Below are 21,730 nucleotides of genomic sequence, written 5' to 3' on the forward strand. Positions count from 1 at the left end.
AGGAGTTTATCACCACAAAACCAGCTTTACAGGAAATGTTAAAGGGGCTTCTTTAAGCTGAAAAGATACTAATAACTTGAAAATGTATGTAAGTAAAAATCTAACTGGTAAAGGCAAGTAAATAGTAAAGATAGTGGTTAACTGTGGTTATTTGTACTAGTACAAGACAGGTTTTCTAGGACATGTTTAACTTTAAAAGCAAAAATACTTCATGAAAAACAATGCTTCGCCTAAGATCAAGCAGAATAAGAATTACTAGGATTGAATGAACAAGGAGGGAAATTAAAATGTGGATATTTATTCAGAATATAATAGGTCTTTATCTCCCTGGAGGAGGAAACAGCAACCCACTCCAGTATTGTTGCCTGAAAAATTCCATGGACAGAGGAGCCTGGCAGGCTACAGTCCAAAAGCATTGCAAAGAGTTAGACACAAGTGAGCAACTCAACACACACACACACACATACACAAAAGGTATTTTTTAAATGTATTTTTAACAAATATTGGGGAAAGTTCTTCCTCTTTCTCTTTAAAAAAACTTTATTTTTGGCTGTGCTATGTGGGCTTCTCTTTAGTTTCAGTGAGTGGGGGCTACTCTTCTGCTTGAGATGCTCAGACTTCTCTTGTTGTGGAGCACAGGCTCTCAGGCATGTAGGCTTCAGTAGTTGTGGCTCCAGGGTTTTAGAACACAGGCTCAGTAGTTGTGGCACACAGGCTTGGTTGTTCCTCAGCATGTGAGATCTTCCCGGACCAGGAACTGAACCTGCGTCTCCTGCATTGGCAGGCGGATTCTTTACCTCTGAGCCACCAGGGAAGCCCTTCCTCTTTTTGCTCTATATCTAGCACCCAATTTAGTAGATTCTGTTTCTGTATGTAGATGGAGACAAAGCATTTAAAAATGGTATCTGATTTGCACTAACTCTCTTAAAATTCAGAACAAAAACTTACTTAAAAAGTAAAAATATATCCATAATTTTCATGGCAACATAGTTAATTGCATTAGTTTAATAAGAATATGTCTTTTTTTAAATCTAGACATAATTTAGACAGATTGATTGTGTAATTAAGGCCTACCAGAAAAATAATTTTTGAAAATAATTCTTATTTAATCGGTCATGACAAGCTCACAATAGAGAAATATGGGTGGAGTCAATATTTACAAAGTCCTCAAAGGAAACTGACATGGTGTATGACATATAGGGTACCAGCCTCATACACAAAGAAAATTGTTTCCTGGCAGGCCAAGGATCTTGGGAATTTGGGCGGGGGAGGCTTCTAGAGGAGAGGAATTCCTCTGACTTTGTAGTTACTGCAGGTAATAACACAAGTTTTCAGTTCAGTCATTCAGTCGTGTCCAACTCTTTGTGACCCAATGGACTGCAGCATGCCAGGCTTCCCTGTCCATCAGCAACTTCTGGAGCTTGCGCAAACTCATGTCCATAGAGTCAGTGATGCCATCCAACCATCTCATTCTCTGTCGTTCCCTTCTCCTCCTACCTTCAATCTTTCTCAGCAGAAGAGTCTTTTCCAGTGAGTCAGTTCTGTGCATCAGATGGCCAAAATATTGGAGCTTCAGTTTCAGCATCAGTCCTTCCAATGAAAATTCAGTACTGATTTCCTTTAGGATTGACTGGTTTGATTTCCTTGCAGTCCAAGGGATTCTCGAAAGTCTTCCCCAACACCACAGTTCAAGAGCATCAAGTCTTCTGTGCTCAGCTTTCTTTATGGTCCAACTCTCACACCCATATATGACTACTAGAAAAACCATAGCTTTGACTAGACGGACCTTTGTCGACAAAGTAATGTCTCTACTTTTTAATATGCTTTTAATCTGTTTTTAAATACGTCATAGCTTTTCTTTCTTCCAAGCAGCAAGAGTCTTTTAATTTCATGGCTGCAGTCACCATCTGCAGTGATTTTAGAGCCCAAGAAAATAAACTCTGTCACTGTTTTCAAGTTTCAGAGGTTCTTAAAAGTTTAAACCAAAACACTAATTTGAAAAGATATATCCACCCTCATGTTCACTTCAGCATTATTTACAATAGCTAAATTATGGATTCAATCTAAATGTCCATTGATAGATAAATGGCTAAAGAAGGGCATATTACTTGGCTAAAAGAAAAAATGAAATCTTGCCATTTTGACAACATGAGTGAACTTAGATGTATTATGCTAAGTGAAATAAATCAGACAGAGAAAGACAAACACTGTATGATCTTATATGTGTGTATTTTGTTGCTCAGTTGTGTCCGACTCTTTGTGACCCCGTGGACTTAAGCCTACGAGGCTCCTCTGTCCATGGGTATTCTCCTGGCAAGAATACTGGAGTGGGTTGCCAATTCCTTCTCCAGGGCATCTTCCTGACCCAGGAATCAAACCCAGGTCTCCCATATTGCAGGCAGATTCTTTATTGTCTGAGCCACCAGGGCCAATCCAACTTGTATGAGGAATCTAAAAACTCATAAATACAGAGAGCAAACTGGTGGTTGCCAGAAGGGTGGGTGGGGGGTTGGGCGAAACAGGTGAAGGAAGTTAAGAGGTACAAAACAGGTTATAAAATAAATGTCATGGGGATGTAATACATAGCATAAGGAACATAGTCAATAATACTGTAATAATTTTGTATGGTAACAGATGGTTATGAGACTTACTGTGGTGATCATTTTATATTTAAATGCCAACACATTATGATGTATATGTGAAACTAACATAATATTGCACATCAATTATACTTCAATTAAAAAAGGAAGATTTTCAGCAATACTTCTGCTTTGTATTAAATACTGATAAACATTCTTTGAAAGGCTGTACTAGAGCAGATTAAAATCTATAAATCAGTCTTTTTACCCACAGTTGCATTGAAGTCTAGCAATATTCATGACTCATAGATTTATTAATTTATATCATGAATTATTTTATTTTCTGGAGCGGGTTGCCATTTCCTCTTCCATGGGATTTTCTTGACCCAGGGATCAAACCCTTGTCTCCTTCATGTCCTGCATTAGCAGATGAATTCTTACCACTGAGTCACCTGGGAAGCTGGCAAATTTTGCCTCAAGTCCTAATAAATAACCAAAATTCCTTCTTATTTCTCTGACTTTGGAAAAGTATGAAAATCTGTTTTATATATTTGTGAAACAGTAAGCAATTCATCAGGTTTGAGTGAAAATAATCTTTCTGGCTCATTTTCTCTACTGGTATGTCCTAAAACCTTTGCATTATTCTATTTCTCCTCTATCTCTCTGCTTGAGGGAATATGCTCGCTCAACACTGACCCATTTTTTTCACTGTCTACTATATTCCCAGAACTGTGTTGGGTGAACAGGAGGCAGACATGATTAAGATACATGTCTGGCTTTCAAAGAGCTCTGACTGTACAGAAGATGGGGAAAAAAATTTTTTTTAAGGTGTGGAATTGTACAAGTCAAAAGAGAGATATTTGTGCTAAACCATCAGAAGCATGAAAAGAGAACAGTTCTGCACAAATGACTCTACCAGAAATCAGAAAGATCAGAAAAAAACTTGCTTTCTTTTTCCTGCCATGGCCTAAAAGATGGGCTACCTATAATACAACTCTGAAATAATTCTCCTTTTAAAAACCTTTCAGTGGTTTTCATAAAAAAATGACAATTATTGTTCTAGTCTTTACTTATTTTGTAATTTTATTTTTGCCCTTATCTTTTAATTTGTCTATTTGTATACATTTTATCAGGTTTCCCAGATGGCGCTAGTGGTAAAGAACCCGCCTGCCAATGCAAAAGACATAAGAGATGAAGGTTCGATCCCTGGGTCGAGAAGATCCCCTGGAGGAGGGCATGGTATCCTACTCCAGTATTCTTGGCTGGGAAATCCCATGGACAGAGGAACCTGGCAGGCTAGGGTCCACAGGGTTGCAAAGAGTCAGACATGACTGAGGGAACTTAAGCACACATGCATGCATACATTTTATTATTCTTTCAACTTATTTTTGCTATTTATGCCCATGAAATTAATCTTTAATTTTCATGTTGTAGTTCTGTCCAAATTCAGAAATTAAGTCCGAATTAGAATTCACTTCTTGTGAGTTGAATAAATGAAGATAAAATGTGTCTGACTAAGGAAGCCTAAATATTGTAAAAAAAAAATTGACATTCATAATCATTATACATTTATTTGTATTCAGTGAATCTCCAGATAATGCCCAATGTGACTATAGGGATAATTCACATCATAAAAAAATTTCAAAATTTTACCTGGAATAAATGATAAGCTTAGTATTGCAAAGAAAAGGTGAGAACTGAACAGCTGAATAATTACAACATTTCATTTAGCCACATTGATTCAAATATTTTAGTATGTATGAAAGAATAAACTGGTTAATCAGTGAAATAGAATAAATCATTTAGAAACAAATCTAAAATATATAATTTAATTTGTGATAAAGGAGTCACTTCTTATTAGCAGGGAAATATTGAATTGGTTAATAAATGATAATGGGACTATTAGAAGGTTACATAAGTGAGAAAAAAGTCAATTTAGGTATCAACTCATATAGCACACAATAGACAACAAAACAACTTGAGATGGAATTAAATGTAAAAATTCAAACCAGGACTTTTGCTTCCACACATGCAGGATTTCTTCAGCACAAAGGTCTCTCTAATGCAATCCCTTTGTAAGTCACACCCCTTTTCCCATTTCCCTAGCACCCATAGCCCCTGGAAACCACTCATTTATCTTCCATTTCCATGGTTTTGTCATTTCAAGAATGTTTTATGAAAGGAGTCATACAGTATGACCTTTTGAGATTGTATTTCTTTTCATTCAATGTAAAGTTTTCGAGATCCATCCAAGTTGTTGTTTGTATCAGTGCTTTGTCTGTCTTTATTCGTGAGTAGTATTCCATGGTATGGATGTACCACAGCTAGTTTGATGGACATTTTGGTTGTTTCCAATATTTAGGAATATTGTTTTCTTTCTCTCATCTTCTGGGAAAGCAGATTTTGGAATTTAATTTTTAATTATCTGCAGATTTTTTGGTGTACCTCTTTGTGTAGTTTTTCTGTATTTTTAAAAACACTATAGGGACTTCCCTGGGGTCCAGTGGTTAACATACTGTGCTTCCACTGCATGGGGCAAGGGTTAGATCCCTGGTTGGGGAACTAAGACCCTGCACGCCATGCGGAGTGGCCAAAAAAAAGCCCCAACAAAACACTGTGGAGAATAGATACATAAGAAGGAAAATATAATATTGATAAAAGAGTTATAAATGTCATAAATTTATTCAACATGCAAATTTAGCATACTTCCAATTCCTGTCCCTTCTTTCTCCCACTGGCCTCTCTTCTGATAAGTCTTTGTTCTTTGTTTCTGGAGCAGTTCATCTGATGAGGTCCACAAGTTACCATCTTCAATCATTTCCACGTTCAGATTCTAAACAGTAAAGAAAAGATAGAAATATTAGGAAAATTTTGTGATCTAATAAATGAATAATTTTTCATATTTTAATGATAAATGTTTGAACTTAGTATGCTTATTTATTTTTATTGATAAGGCTATTCTCAGTTTTTCCATGTTTTAAAGTGGAGAGTGGAAAGTCCCATAGCAAGTGTTGTATTGTCAAAGATGAACCCTGTCGATCAGCCAAAAGGAACATCTTATAGATCACATGTCTTGTGCAGTATTATATGGACAATTTTAGAGTGAAAAGTTGCCTGACTTTAACTTGTGTAAGTTTAGAAACATCTCAGAAAGGCCATGGGTGATAAATATATCACCACTGAGCACAGAAATGTAAACTAAATATTAAATGATTTAGCTTTTATATGTGGCAAATATGTGATTCATCCTCAAACAAGTCAACCTAGATACATGTAATTATATTTTACTTACATTTTTTCCTACTGTGAAAGTCTATAATACATCTGAGATAGTTCAATTCATAAATGATTCACCAAGCAGTTTTATAATATGGTAAGGGAATGCTCAAGAAGCAGCTTTACTCAAACAACAAATGTTTATTTATTTTCTTTTCATTGGCATCAGATTTTACTGTCTATGCTTTACCAGCACTGCAGGGAACACTGTACTCTTCAATGGTGAATTCCTCTGAAATGCAAAAAGAATGAGACAGAGTGAAGACAAGCATGCAGTAATAGGCACATGAGTAGTTAACTGTAAATAAACTGTGTAAGCTATGAAAGAAAGTATAAAGCATAGTTATAGAGCCAATAAAAGGACTTCTTTTGTACTAAGCTACTTGGGATTGTTTGGTGGGAAGTAACAGAAGGTTGGGCTTGGATACAAAGTTCACAAATGGATAACTGTCTTTCTGTAGGACACTGTATAGCTCTTTTTCACAATTATGTTTTTCTTATTGGAGTTGTACCTTCTGCTGTGAACCTTTTCTTTTCTAAGAAAGAGTTAAGTTGGAACACCACCAGCATGCTAAGATGCTGGTAAGTTTCTAGTTCAAAGTCATGAGCAAATCAAATAATTTCCTGATATTATTACACAGTTTCCCAAAATTTGTGACTCTCCAAGGCCCAGGTGAAAAATAGATCAAATTTTGGGTCTCATAGCACACATTAGTACTGAGAAGTATTTTTTTTTAAGTTATTGCTGCTCTTCTTTCCTTTCTAGAATAATTCAGTGTAGAACAAACAACTTCATAGGAGAATTTAGAAAGAACTGATCCCCTTATTGCTTTATGATCAGTTTATAAGAATGACTCTAATACTTGTTTGGGGACAAGTATTATGAATAAGATTATCCTGTGATCATAAACTCACTCTTTCTTCCAGTGAGAGATTGTGGAGTTTTCTTTCAGTTATGGTGACACTATCCTAGGTAGTCATCTTTTTCCTTTCAAGGCTTGGCATGTCTGACTCTCACTCACCTGTCTCATAGTAATCATATGCCTTTACAGTAGCTGGTTTTAAATTCTTTACTGTGATGTCTTGTTCCACTGAGAAGAAGAAACTCAGGATATGATGGGTCAGCTGGAGAGATAGGAAAACTGAATTGGAATCAAAGATTAACTTTGTCTCTCTTTCTTTAAGATATTATCAAACACTGTACTTATGCTATTCTCTGTACCAAAACCTATGGAGAGAACGAGATGGCTTTGGACTTGTATAATACATTCAAGGACAGATAAAAGAAGGGCAAGAAGACAATTCTACAGACAGTTAAATGTAGTAAATCAAGCCTGTTGACTTGGCCAGGATTCATTTTCCTCTATAGCTATTTTCTCCCCTTTCATAAATGAAATACCAGGGAGTTTTATAATACGGGCTTCCCTGGAGGCTCAGATGGTAAAGAATCTGCCTTACAATGTGGGAGACCCGGCTTCAATCCCTGGGTCAGGAAGATTCCTTTGGAGAAGGGAATGGCAACCCACTCCAGTATTCTTCCCTGAATTATAGTTAGTTAGTCACGACTGAGTGACTAACACTTATACCAGAGACTTTTGTAATATGGTAAGCTGTGTATGTGAAGTACATTCTTTGGAACCTGGGTTGGCTTGTTAGAACCTCTAATGGCTCTCCTGGATCTAGCAGAGTTACAGAGAATCTTACCTCTTCAAAGTAAATCAGGACATGGTTGGTGCTCACTTCAGTCCTCTGAATCTGAGCCATTTCCTGGAGCTGTAGACGCAGAGGATAAACCAAAGGGAATGAGATGAGGGACTTTTAGGCTGAGACAGTCTTCAGATATTTATGTTCTAAATGGCTTCTCGGAGACATCACACTCTAATTTGATCTCCTCAAGAATAATAGCAATAGTAATAAAAATAACATTGACTCAACACCCTCCCTATCTATTATCTACATATAGAGACAGGGAATTATCTTCTAACTATATTTTAAAAAAAAGTGGGGGGAGGTTAAAAGACATTTCTCCCCATCTTTTGAATCTAGCATAATTTTGATACCAGAAGCCAGTAAGAATAATGTAAGAAACAAAAAATATAGCCCAGTGTCAGTCACTGGAATGACGTCAGTCACTGGGAGAAGGAGACAACAGAGGATGAGATGGTTGGATGGCATCACTGACTCAATGGACATGAGTTTGGGTAAACTCCAGGAGTTGGTGATGGACAGGGAGGCCTGGCATGCTGCTGTTCATGGGGTCGCAAAGTGTCGGACACAACTGAGTGACTGAACTGAACTGAGTGTCAGTCATGATATTAAAAAAAAAACAAAACACAACCATCTATAAGCAAATAGAATCCAGAAGTTTATTTTAAAAAATAAACACAATGACCAGGTCCCATTAGTCCTAAGAATGTAAAGTTGCTTCAGAATTTAAAAGACCAATGTGATTTATTATACTAATTAAAAATAAAATCACTGTCATCTAAAATACAGAAAAAGATTTGAACTAAAGCACAGGGCCCATTTGCTACAATAACTTTTGTAAATTATAATTGGAAACTTCCTTGAACCAATAACTCTAAAGCAAACATTTGTTCAATGATGAAGAGATAAAAAACCTTCTCTTCTATTTCAAGGAAAAGCTCAGAAAAAAAATTTAAAAATGGAGAATATATGTACATACATACATATGATGTAGTCTCCCTTTTCCTTTTTATACATAATGGAAAGATAATTCAATGCACTGTGCATTCCTAGAAGTCTCAAGGCTAAACATTATTAACCATGTTTATGATTTATATCTTATAGTTGAGGCCATATAACTAGGATGCCCACTGTTTGAATAATGGAAACACACACTAGAGACACAAGTTTGAGAGACCTCTTGAAGAACTGAATCAAAAAAATAAAATTTACAACATTTATTTGCCATGACTTTGCTATCTGTGAGGGATTTAGGGCTTACCTTTCTCACCGATGATTTCACAGGTATGAAGCCTGATACCATCTTCACATCAACAATGACCATGTTGGAGCTGGGTCGTTCCCCAGTGTAACTATGAAGTCAAGGTGTACGGACAAGGCAGTCAAACAAAATCCTTTGGACTTCATTCAAGACAGAAGTCTCTCCTTTTTTATTTCTAGTGTTTCCTATCCCTGGCTACCATTCAACTTCACCATCTACTCTATTTGCTTCTGTTATAGTTGTCTGGGGGGCTTCCCAGGTGGCACTAGTGGTAAAGAATCTGCCAGCCAATGCAGGAGACTAGTAAAGAATCTGCCAGCCAATGCAGCCAGTGTTTGATCCCTGGCTTGGCAACAAGACCCCCCTCGGGTAGGAAGGAAGTGGCAACCCACTCCAGTATTCTTGCCTGGAAAACTCCATGGACAGAGGAGCCTGGCGGGCTACAATCCATGGGGTTGCTAAAGAGTGGGACATGACTAACAGCTGAGCATGTAGTTGTTTGGAAAACTCATAAGAAGTCATACTCTGCAGGTATAGTGACATCATATTCTCAACATTAAGGCTTTTTGGTTAAGAGTGAAGAAAATTTTCTTTTGAATAAATATTGCAAGAATTTCTTATTCATTATGTATGACCCTGGACAGTGAAGATCCTCTGCATCGGAAAATCAATTCCACCATATTCTACAAAAGGTCAGGTATCAATTTACAATTTACCTAATATTGATGTGAATCTGGACTTTCCTGTGAGTGCTGACTCCATCACAGTTCTTGGGGAGAGTTTCAACTTTCAGAGAAAAGGGAGCTCTTCCTTCTTTCTTGGGCAGGATATTATATCTCAAGGATGTCTAAAATGAATGGGGGAAAAAAAAGCCTTTATTTTTGCACTCAATCTATTGCTTCTAGGTAATTTATATTTCCCCTTGGTACACGTTTCTTTCTCTGTTTTGGACTTCAGATCTACTTCTTGAGACTTGATCTCCGACTTGTGACACTTCTGGAACCCTGGCGAGTCTCACCTGGACGTACACACATCCCGACCCTGTCACGGCTGTGCTGTACTTCCCCGGGATCTCTGGCAAAGCCACCTCCTGCAGCAGTAGACGTTTGGCTTCATCTACTTGGAATTCTTCAGAGAAGGTCCCCGCAGACTTGACGGTGACAGTAGCTGCTTTCTCCCCTTTAACGAAAGTTGCTGCTCCATATTTGGAGAGTGCCTGGAGAGCCACCACTGTGTCCTGAAAAAAGATGGGTGCAGAAATTATAGGAGAGGAAGGTGGCCAAATCATACTGGATATAAACCATATCCATGCTACTCTCAGAGTTACCTAGTCATAAACATTGTTCATTCACTGAATTTCAAGTCTATTCAGAGCTCGTTATTCATCATGAACTATTCTAGGTTCTTTGTGTGTGTTAGTCACTCCATCATGTCCTACCCTGCCATCCCATGGACTGTAGACCACAAGGCTTCTCTGTCCATGGAATTCTGTAGGCAAGAATACTGGAGTGGATAGCTATTCCCTTCTCCAGGGGATCTTCCCAACCCAGGGATTGAATCCAAGTCTCCCACATTGCAGGCAGATTCTTTACCATTTGAGCCATCTGGAAACCCTTAGGTACTTTGGGGAAATGCAGTTTCTTCATTCAAGTAGTTTACAATGTACATATGGGACGAAGACTCAAATAGTTGACATAAAGTAGAACACATTTCAATAATCTATACAGTTCTGTGTATTTCTATGAGCTTCACAGGTGGCAGAGTGGTAAATAATCTGCCTGCCAATGCAGGAGATGCAAGAGACTTGGGTTTGATCCTTGGGTCAGGAAGATCCCTGAAGGAGGAAATGGCAACCTACTCCAGTATTCTTGCCTGGAGAATCCCAAAGACAGAGGAGTCTCATGGGCTACAGTCCATGGGGTCACAAAGAGTCAGACATGACTGAGCATGGACACATGTAATATATACATTTCTATAACAATATTTGTTAGGAAAATTCAGAGAAAGAAGGAGTTGGAGCTAGTATACATAATAAGAGAAGGCTGTGAAGAAGATGAGAAATAAGATTATCTGTGAATAGTGAGAAAGACTTATGCAGACAGAAAAGAGGCATCAGGCAGTAATAGGGAGGGACATATTGGAAGTTAAGACCTGGAGAAGAGTGAGCCAATTTAAGGAAAAGTGAAGAGATCAGCCTTATTAGACAAGATTATTCATGTTTACTGAGGAGAGGAAATATTTTGGGCAAATTAATTTTAGGCTTTGGATGAAAAATTCCACAAAGCATGTGGGATCTTTGTTCCCCCACCGACCAGGGATGGAACCTGAGCCCCCTGCAGTGGAAGCACAGAGTCTGGACCACCAGGAAAGACCCTAAAGGAAGTAATCATATGAAAACACTACTTTAGGAAGATTGGTTACTTTATAGAAGAGGATCCACTAAGAAGAGAAAATATGAGAGATTGTATAGAGGACAGAGAAATAATCCAAGTATAAAATAATGAGGCTGAAACCTTTTTGGTGATGCAAGAATAAAATATAAATTAGAAACACTATTCACTTACTCAACTCTTAGAATATGGTTGTGTCTACATAGGTATTAGTACATTTATTTTTCTTCCTAGAGTCTTTTCACAGACCTGAGTGGAGCAGAAGCCCCCATTGGGGTTCTGTTGCTTGGTGAGCCATTTTACAATCTGTGTAGCCACAGACAGATCTTCTGAAGATGGGGCAGGCTGGGCAGTAAGATGGGCAAGGAGGCAGTAAGATGTCATTTCCACATCAACAGAAGGAGCCCGGTGTGGACTGTAGAGTTCATTAACTTCTTGAGGCTTTCTAGGACGTTGCCAGTGGATTGAGTCCTCTTAGAAATAAAAAAGGATATCATCTTCAGCTTAGAGAACATTTTCAAAAATCTAATTCATGAATGATCCCTGTAATTACAGCTCACCCAGTGAATGGACATACATGAAGTGAAGTAAAAGCCTCTCAGTTGTGTCTGATTTTTTGTGACCCTATGGACTATACAGTCCATGGAATTCTCCAGGAGAGAATACTGGAGTCGGTAGACTTTCCTTTCTCCAGGGGATCTTCCCAACCCCAGGGATTGAACCCAGGTCTCCCGCATTGCAGGCAGATTCTTTACCAGCTTAGCCTCCAGGGAAGCCCAAGATTACTAGAGTGGGTAGTCTTTCCTTTCTCCAGTGGATCTTCCCGACCTAGGAATTGAACTGGGGTCTCCTGCATTGTGGGCAGATTCTTTACCAACTGAGCTATCAGGGAAGCCCAGACATACATGAAGTGAAAGTATTATGTAATCACCAATAAACCTAATCTTTGCCAAGAAAGTACATTGAGGTTCCAGTAAATCACCTCGTATCTTTGTTTATTACATCCTTGTGTGATATTAGAAACTGGACTGTTTCGAGGCTTATAATGTGTGAATTGATAAAATCATCCATGTTACCTAGAGATGTTAGGTCAGTAATAATTAATCTTCTTATAATAATAAAATGGATATAATATAATATAAGCATGATGTGAAAGTGAAAAGTGAAAGTTGTTCAGTCATTTCCAACTCTGCAACCCCATGGACTGATTATATACAGTTCATGGATTTCTCCAGGTGAGAACACTGGAGTGGGTAGCCATTCCCTTCTCCAGTGGATCTTCCCAAACCAGGGATAGAACCCAGGTCTCCTGCATTGCAGGCAGATACAAGCTGAGCCACCAGGGAAGCCCAAGAATGCTGGAGTGGGTAGCCTATCCCTTCTCCAGGGGATCTTCCTGACCCAGGAATTGAACCGGGGTCTCCTGCATTGCAGGTGGATTCTTTACCAGCTGAGCTACCAGGGAAGCCCAAAATAGATGTGAATAAAATAGGGTCTCTCCCTTTGATCATTGGTGATTTTGGGAAGTCAATTCTTACCTTCTTTTACAGCCTCTTTGTCTAGTGACTCAAGCAGTTCCTTTCGTTTGGCTTGGTCTCCTGCTAGTGCGAAGGCATAGGCCAGTAATGCCTTGGTATAGACAAAACTTCCTTGGGCCTCTGAGGCAGATTGCCAGGCCCTTTCCAGGCAGAAGAGAGCATTGCGGACAACTGAGTGCTATAAAGAAGATAAAGACCCTGCTTCTGTTTTCCCTTGTTCCAGCCATTTACTTATTTATTTAATTGGGGGGGGGGGGGGGGTGGCAGGGAGGGTATAGCTGCTTTACAACGTTGTGTTAGTTTCTGCTGTACAGCTAAGTGAATCAGCTCTCCGTATACATATATCCTCTCCCTTTTGGATTTCCTTCCCATTTAGGTCACCACAGAGCACTGAGTAGAGTTCCCTGTGCTATACAGCAGGTTCCCATTAGTTATCTATTTTATACATAGTAGTGTGTATATGTCAATCCACATCTCCCAGTTCATCCCACCTCCACCTTTCCCCTTTGGTATCCATATGTTCTCATTTTCCACATCAATCCTGTTTCTGCCTTGCAAAGAGATTCATCTGTACCACTTTTCTAGATTCCACATATATGCATTAATGTATGAAATTTGTTTTTCTCTTTCTGACTTATTGAAAATGAAGGAAGACCTTAGGCTAGCTGAACCAGGCTAATGAACTGTCCCCTGGCTAGCCACAGATTAAATGCCCCAATGTGCTTGCCCAACACCACAGTTCTGACCAGAGGGTAATTTTCTTTGCAGCTTCCCAAGGGATCTATTGTCCTTTATGCTCCAGTGAAATATACTAATATTAAATAATGTGAAAATAACAACTCATTTTCCTCAGAGATTCATAGCTCCACGAGTTTCATCCTTACGTTAGAGGGAAGTACAGGTTGGGAGTGGCGGTACATACGGTGACAAGCAGCGGCATCTCCAGTAGAGCGATGGTGATATAGGCAGAGAGCGTTACCTCATCATCGACCCCACCCTGTAGGATCAGAGGCAGAGACACTCAAACACTCCAACAGCCATCACCCAGAGTCAGCTAACTGTAATTTCCCCCTTGGTTATCTTCACCAGAATGTATCTTTTCTAGGGCAATATTATTGTTTCCTCCGCTTCCTCCTTCATCCCCAAATTCTGAAATCTGTCCCAAATCACTTTCCCTCATTTTTAGTGACATAGTGGAGTTTTTTGGACATGCTGTTTTCTTAACCATAAGAAACACCTAATTTATTGTTAGGTTTCAAAAGCTTTTGCTTCTGCTGTCCTTCTCAAAGTTATATCACCAGGACTTGAGGAATCCATAGGAGCATCACAACTCATACATTTCACTCTTCTCAGGGACCAGAACAAATTTGAAGGCATCACCTTAATAGCATTGTTTAGCAATGATCCAGAGCGCTGGAAACAACCATTTTCCTTCTGCTTCCGTGAGAGCCAGGTAAGGGAGTCTGTGATGTGCGAGTCCTCCACAAAGATGTGTGATTGGGCTTGAGAAAAAGACTTGAGCACAAATGCAGTAAGCCTGTTCAGCAAAGAAGAGGAGGAGACCTGAGGATCATCTCCTTTTGAAAGCTCATTGTGTGTCACTGCCTCCAGATAGCTTCACAGTTCCGTGGAGAAAATTGGTGGTGAGATGACCCTTGAATACTGAATATACTCTTATTTGTCCAACAAACTTCTGAATCTATTTAAAAATCTCTCAACTTTATTGGTTTCTCCAGAGTTGATACTTTTTTTCTCATAAAATGTTTGTTGGAGACTCCAAGCCTTCCCACCACCCAAATTGCCATTTTCTGAATGATTTTACTACATCACAGTGTCTTTCTGTTCTTCGCCTCCTCTCCTTCCTGAATGCACAATATAGAAACTTCTTCCTCTCTCATTTCATATTGTGACAACTTATGCCTTATATTTCTGCTTGAGGGGACCCTAATTTTACTATTATCTATTGTAGTATCTGCCTGCAATGCAGGAGACACAGGTTCTATCCTTGGGTCTGGAAGATCCCCTGGAGAAGGAAATGGCAACCCACTCCAGTATTCTTGCCTGGGAAATCCCATGGACAGAGAAGCCAGGTGGGCTACAGTCCATGGGGTCCCAAAAGAGTCGGACATGACTTAGTGACTAAACAACAACTGTACTATCAGAACTGTACTATCAGAACATTTCATACATGAAATGGTGAGATCTTCCACTAGCAATGATGCGCATGTGGGTTTTAAAAGGATAACAAATTTCTACACAGTAAGTCCAGGTATCAGATAAGAGCTATTTCCAGTTATCTGAAACATCTTGGATCTACAGAGAGCATATGGAAATAATTATCTTACCAAGTGTTTCCCTGACTTCTACCATCACGATCCCCAAAGGTGCTGTAAGAACCATCACTGTGCTTATAGTTCAACTGTCTTTGGTAACCTGAAGAAGAAGAATGTTTGCATAGATTTAGGAAATAATAGAGACACTGGAGAAGGAATCAGGCTTTTCCTTAAAACTCATTGAGGAATCACAGGGAAGCTACTATTTTACTACAAAGTCTCCAAGATTTGATGATGCCATTTAATTCTGTGGTTGTATTGTGAAACATCTTGTTGGATGTCACAGCAAAGGTAATTACTAAATCTTAATTGAAGGGACGTAGATTTGAGTTCAATGGAGGAGATATTTAGGAAATCAACTAATGTTTTTCCTTTGGGGGTAATCTCTCACCACTGATGAGGTAGCTGATGGCTTTGGACTTGATCTTCTCAGTCAGCTGTCCTGTCTCATTTAGATAGTTCAGAACATAGATGTTAGGGGTGAAAAGGACCATATTCTGTTCTCCACAACCATAGGGCATCCGGAGAAGATTCTGAAGATTTTGCATTGCAGAGCCTAGTATATCACCTGAGGAATGAAATACAGAAAAAAGTTTAGAGGAACTCAGCTGATTGATGTTAGGGTAGGAAAATAGATGCCTAGCTAAGTGAGAAGCCAAATCATGTATAAAGGGGAGGATCAGAAAGCATAAGAGGTGAAGAAAAACAAGAATAGAAAGAGAAATGTGGGAACAATAAAGTAGATGTTCAAAGATGGGAAAACATAGTAAAAGACCAAAATGGCAGGATATACCTTTCTGATGAGTCACACATCTGGTAAAAAAAGGATTAGTTTCATCTCTAGTAGAAAGCATCATTATCTAGCCAATATCTTGAAGGTGAGAGCACAAAGAGATGACTCTCCTTACTCTTTAGAGTATATCAAGGTTTAAGATGTAGCACAGCATTGATTCAGCCCCTCTTTCCCATTAGTACACAGTGTGGTTCTTGGTGCTTTCTCTCAGTCCAATGCCTAGACACAGGGACTTCATTAGGAAGTGATGATGAGACCCCATGCACTAGAGTTAAAGGGATGGACAGATGCTTCTTTTGGGATGGGAGACTCACCCAAAACTGAATATGTCGCCCTGGCAGAACCTTCAACCACATTTGAAGGAAGTTTTAATGACAACTTTTCAAATCCTCCAGTTTCTAATGAAACAAGACAAATACACAGAAGGGAGGGAAAAATGAGAGAAATGTTCTAGCTCTGTTTGCATTTTTTCCCTTCTCTATGATCAAGATCCAACATCACGTTTTTCTTAGTTATTATTTAATTTCTTTGATGCAATCCAAGTTTCTGCTAGAGCCACAATTCATCTCACAGTGAAGTTCATATTAATCATATATATTTGTGCTAAATCTCTATAGATCTCTGTATAAGCATATACCTTATGTTATACTTATTTCCTTCTTTTTATTGTTTATCTTAACTTATACTATAGCTAGTGGTTGTAAAAAAAATCATATTTACTCCATAAATATGTATTAAGTATGTGCTATGTACCAGCTTCTGTATTAAGTGCAGTGATATAGCAATTTTTGGAAGACATTTCCTGACATCATAATAAGTTCATTTTGATGGGAGTAATAAAATAACGAATTTTTAGTATGCTAGATACTGATAAGTTCTATACAAAAAATAAAGCAGAGTGTTTATATGAGTGAGCTAGTGAGGCAAGGTAAACCAGGAAGTGTAGGGTGTGGGGATAAAGTTGCCATCTAAATACTCGTTGATTAAAAAATCAGGTACTTCCCTGGTGGTTCAGTGGCTAAAACTCCATGCTCTCAAATCAGGGGGCCTGGGTTCAATCCCTGGTCAGGGAACTAGATCCACTTGCCCCAACTAAGACCTGGTATAGCCAAAATCAGAAAGGAACAGGGAATGTTAGGTCTGTGAATTAAGGTAAATTAGAAGTGGTCAAACAGGAGATGACAAGAGTGAATATTGACATTTTAGGAATCAATGAATTAAAATGGACTGGAATGGGCAAATTTAATTCAGATGACCATTGTATCTACTACTGTGGGCAAGAATCCCTTAGAAGAAATGGAGTAGCCTTCATAGTCAACAAGAGTCCAAAATGCAGTACTTGGGTGCAATCTCAAAAATAACAGAATGATCTCTGTTCATTTCCAAGGGAAGCCATTCAGTATTACAGTAATCCAAGTCTATGCCCCAACCAGTAATGCTGAGGAAGCTGAAGTTGAATGGTTCTCTGAAGACCTACCAGATCTTCTAGAACTAACACTCAATAAAGATGTCTTTTTCATCATAGGGGACTGGAATACAAAAGTAGGAAGTCAAGAGATACCTGGAGTAACAGGCAAATTTGGCCTTGGAGTACAAAATGAAGCAGGGCAAAGGCTAAGTTTTGCCAAGAAATTGCACTGGTCATAAAAAACACCCTCTTCCAACAACACAAGAGAAGACTGTACACATGGACATCACCAGATGGTCAATACCGAAATCAGATTGATTATATTATTTGCAGCCAAAGATGAAGAAGCTCTATATAGTCAGCAAAATAAGACCAGGAGCTGACTGTGGCTCAGATCATGAACTCTTTATTGCAAAATTCAGACTTAAATTGAACAAAGTAGGGAAAGCCACTAGACCATTCAGGTATGATATAATTCCTTACAATTATACAGTGGAACTGACAAATAAATTCCAGGGATTAAATCTGATAGACAGAGTGCCTGAAGAACTATGGACAGAGGTTTGTGACATTGTACAGGAGACAGGGAGCAAGACCATCCCTAAGAAAAAGAAATGCAAAAAGGCAAGATGGCTGTCTGAGGAGGCTTTACAAATAGCTGAGAAAAGAAGAAAAAGACAAAGGAGAAAAGGAAAGCTATACCCATTTGAATACAGAGTTCCAAAGAATAGCAAGGAGAGATAAGAAAGCCTTCCTCAGTGATCAATGCAAAGAAATAGAGGAAAACAATAGAATGGGAAAGATTGAAGATCTCTTCAAGAAAATTACAAGGGAACATTTCATGGAAAGATGGGCACAATAAAGGACAGAAATGGTATGGACCTAACAGAAGCAGAAGATATTAAGAAGAGGTGGCAAGAATACACAGAACTATACAAAAAAGTTCTTCATGACCCAACTGCAATGGCGTGATCACTGACCTAGAGCCAGACATCCTGGAATGTGAAGTCAAGTGGGCCTTAGGAAGCATCACTGTGAACAAAGCTAGTAGAGGTAATGAGATTCCAGTTGAGCTATTTCAGACCATAAAAGATGATGCTGTGAAAGTGCTGTACTCAATATGCTAGAAAATTTAGAAAACTCAGCAGTGGCCACAGGACTGGAAAAGGTCAGTTTTCACTCCAATCCCAAAGAAAGGCAGTGCCAAGGAATGTTCAAACTACCGCACAATTGCACTCATCTCACACACTAGCAAAGTAATGCTCAAAATTCTCCAAGCCAGGCTTCAACAGTACATGAACCATGAACTTCACATCTTCAAGCTGGATTTAGAAAAGGGAGAGGAACCAGAGGTCAAATTGCCAACATCCATTCTATCATTGAAAAAGCAAGAGAATATCAGAAAAACATCTACTTCTACTTTATTAATTATGCCACAATCTTTGACTGTGGGATCACAACAAACTGTGGAAAATTCTGAAAGAGATGGGAATACCAGACCACCTTACCTGCCTCTTGAGAAATATCTATGCAGGTCAAGAAGCAACAGTTTGAACTGGACATGGAAGAACAGACTGGTTCCAAATTGGGAAAGGAGTATGTCAAGGCTGAAAATTGTCACCTTGCTTATATGCAGAGTACATCATGCAAAATGCTGGGCTAGATGAAACACTACTTGGAATCAATATTGCCAGGAGAACTATCAATAACCTCAGATACACAGATGACACCACCCTTATGGCAGAAAATGATGAAGAAATAAAGAGCCTCTTGATGAAAGTGAAAAGGGAGAGTGAAAAAGCTGGCTTAAAACTCAACATTCAAAAAACAAAGATCATGGCATCTGGTCCCATCACTTCATGGCAAATAGATGGGCAAACAATGGAGACAGTGAGACACTTTATATTTTTGGGCTCCAAAATCACTGCAGATGGTGGCTGCAGCCCTGAAATTAAAAGGCGCTTGCTCTTTGGAAGAAAAACTAAGACCAACCTAGACAGCATATTAAAAAGCAGAGACATTACTTTGCCAATAAAGGTCTGTCTAGTCAAAGCTATAGTTTTTTCAGTAGTCATGTATGGATGTGAGAGTTGGACCATAAAGAAAGCTGAGTTCCGAAGAATTGATGGTTTTGAAATTTGGTGTTGGAGAAAAATCTTGAGAGTCCCTTGGACTGCAAGGAGATCCAACCAGTCCATGCTAAAGGAAATCAGTCCTGAATATTCACTGGAAGGAGTGATGCCAAAGCTGAAACTGCAATACTTTGGCCAACTGATGCAAAGAACTGACTTGTTCGAAAAGACCCTGATGCTAGGAACGATTGAAGGCAGGAGGAGAAGGGGATGACAGAGGATGAGATGGTTGGATGGCATCACCGACTCAATGGACATGAGTTTGAGCAAACTCTGGGAGTTGGTGATGGACAGGGAAGCCTGGTAGGCTGCAGTCCATGGGGTCACAAAGAGTCAGACATGACTGAGTGACTGAACTGAACTGAATAGCCAAAATAAATAAATATATAAATAGTTTTAAAAAATCATAAGTGATGAAGACTAAGTAAATCAGGGAGTAAAAAGCAACACTTAGAACTGGACATGGAACAACAGACTGGTTCCAAATAGGAAAAGGAGTACGTCAAGTAGGTCACTAACATATAGAGAAAAACAATCTTTAATGAACCCTTAGAATTACCATCTAAACTTTCATCCATTCATTTAGAAAATGACTATTAAAATGTTTGCAGCCAAAGATGAAGAAGCTCTATATAGTCAGCAAAATAAGACCAGGAGCTGACTGTGGCTCAGATCATGAACTCTTTATTGCAAAATTCAGACTTAAATTGAAGAAGGTAGGGAAAGCCACTAGACCATTCAGGTATGATATAATTCCTTACAATTATACAGTGGAACTGACAAATAAATTCCAGGGATTAGATCTGATAGACAGAGTGCCTGAAGTAAAATAAACCCTGCTTATTTAACTTATATGCAGAGTACATCATGAGAAACGCTGGGCTGGAAGAAGCACAAACTGGAATCAAGATTGCCGGGAGAAATATCAATCACCTCAGATATGCAGATGACACCACCCTTATGGCAGAAAGTGAAGAAGAACTAAAAAGCCTCCTGATGAAAGTGAAAGTGGAGAGTGAAAAAGTTGGCTTGAAGCTCAACATTCAGAAAATGAAGATCATGGCATCCGGTCCCATCACTTCAAGGGAAATAGATGGGGAAACAATGGGAACAGTGTCAGACTTTATTTTTCTGGGCTCCAAAATCACTGCAGATGGTGACTGCAGCCATGAAATTAAAAGACACTTACTCCTTGGAAGGAAAGTTATGACCAACCTAGATAGCATATTCAAAAGCAGAGATATTACTTTGCCAACAAAGGTTCGTCTAGTCAAGGCTATGGTTTTTCCTGTGGTCATGTATGGATGTGAGAGTTGGACTGTGAAGAAGGCTGAGCACCGACGAATTGATGCTTTTGAACTGTGGTGTTGGAGAAGACTCTTCAGAGTCCCTTGGACTGCGAGGACATCCAGCCAGTCCATTCTGAAGGAGATCAGTCCTGGGTGTTCTTTGGAAGGACTGATGCTAAAGCTGAAACTCCAATACTTTGGCCACCTCATGCGAAGAGTTGACTCATTGGAAAAGACTCTGATGCTGGGAGGGATTGGGGGCAAGAGGAGAAGGGGATGACAGAGGATGAGATGGCTGGATGGCATCACTGACTTGATGGACATGAGTCTGAGTGAACTCCGGGAGTTGGTGATGGACAGGGAGGCCTGGTGTGCTGCTATTCATGGGTCGCAAAGAGTCAAACACGACTGAGTGACTGATCTGATCTGATCTGATCTGAAGGGAAGAGACTTGCTGGAAGAAGGAACAAAACATGAAAAGACACCAAAGATGAGAGCATGCTGGATGTGTTCCAAGATAGATTAGGAGACCAGTGTGATGAGACTAGGAAGAGCAGGGTGAGTAGAGGACAGGGTAAGAAGGTATGAAGTCACAAGGGTAGAAAGGCTTGGTAGGTGAGGTTGGAGACATGCTCTAACTTTGAGGGACATGGGAGACTCTTGGAATATTCTGAACAGAGGAGGGGCATGGTGTGAAATATGCTTTGCAATGATTCTCTTGCTATAGAAGAACAAGGGGAGATGACTAGGAGACCGGTTAGGAGGTGGTTGAGATGATCCAAGAGAGAAAGGTCTAGAGCAGGAGTGGACATGGTGAGAAGTGGGAAAATTCTGAATAATATTTAAAGGTAGAAACAACTAGATTTGGAATTGAATGGGTGTGGAGTAAAAGAGAAAGAATATAATTAAAGGACAACTCCAAAATTTTTATCTCCAGCAAGCAGAAGAATAGGATTTGCATCGCAGCAGCAGCATCTGAGATGAAGAAAACTGTAGAAGCAGCGAGTCCTGCAGGGGTTCAGTT

At 39.2% G+C, this 21,730-nt stretch overlaps 1 protein-coding gene across 2 annotated transcripts in view; it reads right to left on the reverse strand.

Annotated features, from left to right (window-relative positions):
• Positions 1 to 5,242: 5,242 nt before the first annotated feature.
• The window catches only part of LOC102403293 (pregnancy zone protein), a 68,652-nt gene continuing 52,164 nt past the window's right edge, over positions 5,243 to 21,730 (reverse strand). Inside the window, exons 24-37 of one of the 2 annotated variants that reach the window (XM_025283185.3) lie at positions 16,192 to 16,275; positions 15,476 to 15,652; positions 15,097 to 15,184; positions 14,132 to 14,288; positions 13,674 to 13,748; positions 12,752 to 12,929; positions 11,463 to 11,686; positions 9,842 to 10,060; positions 9,540 to 9,670; positions 8,824 to 8,914; positions 7,560 to 7,628; positions 6,878 to 6,980; positions 6,046 to 6,087; positions 5,243 to 5,412 (exon numbers count right to left, since the gene is read on the reverse strand). In XM_025283185.3, coding sequence (XP_025138970.2) covers positions 5,390 to 5,412; positions 6,046 to 6,087; positions 6,878 to 6,980; positions 7,560 to 7,628; positions 8,824 to 8,914; positions 9,540 to 9,670; positions 9,842 to 10,060; positions 11,463 to 11,686; positions 12,752 to 12,929; positions 13,674 to 13,748; positions 14,132 to 14,288; positions 15,097 to 15,184; positions 15,476 to 15,652; positions 16,192 to 16,275 — 1,661 coding nt within the window. In that variant the 3' untranslated portion in view covers positions 5,243 to 5,389. Of the gene's footprint in view, positions 5,413 to 5,871; positions 6,088 to 6,877; positions 6,981 to 7,559; positions 7,629 to 8,823; positions 8,915 to 9,539; positions 9,671 to 9,841; positions 10,061 to 11,462; positions 11,687 to 12,751; positions 12,930 to 13,673; positions 13,749 to 14,131; positions 14,289 to 15,096; positions 15,185 to 15,475; positions 15,653 to 16,191; positions 16,276 to 21,730 lie in introns of both variants that reach the window. The other variant, XR_006550378.2, reaches the window with a different exon arrangement.

Source organism: Bubalus bubalis, chromosome 4 (genome assembly GCF_019923935.1).
Source record: "Bubalus bubalis isolate 160015118507 breed Murrah chromosome 4, NDDB_SH_1, whole genome shotgun sequence".
Classification (NCBI taxonomy): Eukaryota; Metazoa; Chordata; class Mammalia; order Artiodactyla; family Bovidae; genus Bubalus; species Bubalus bubalis.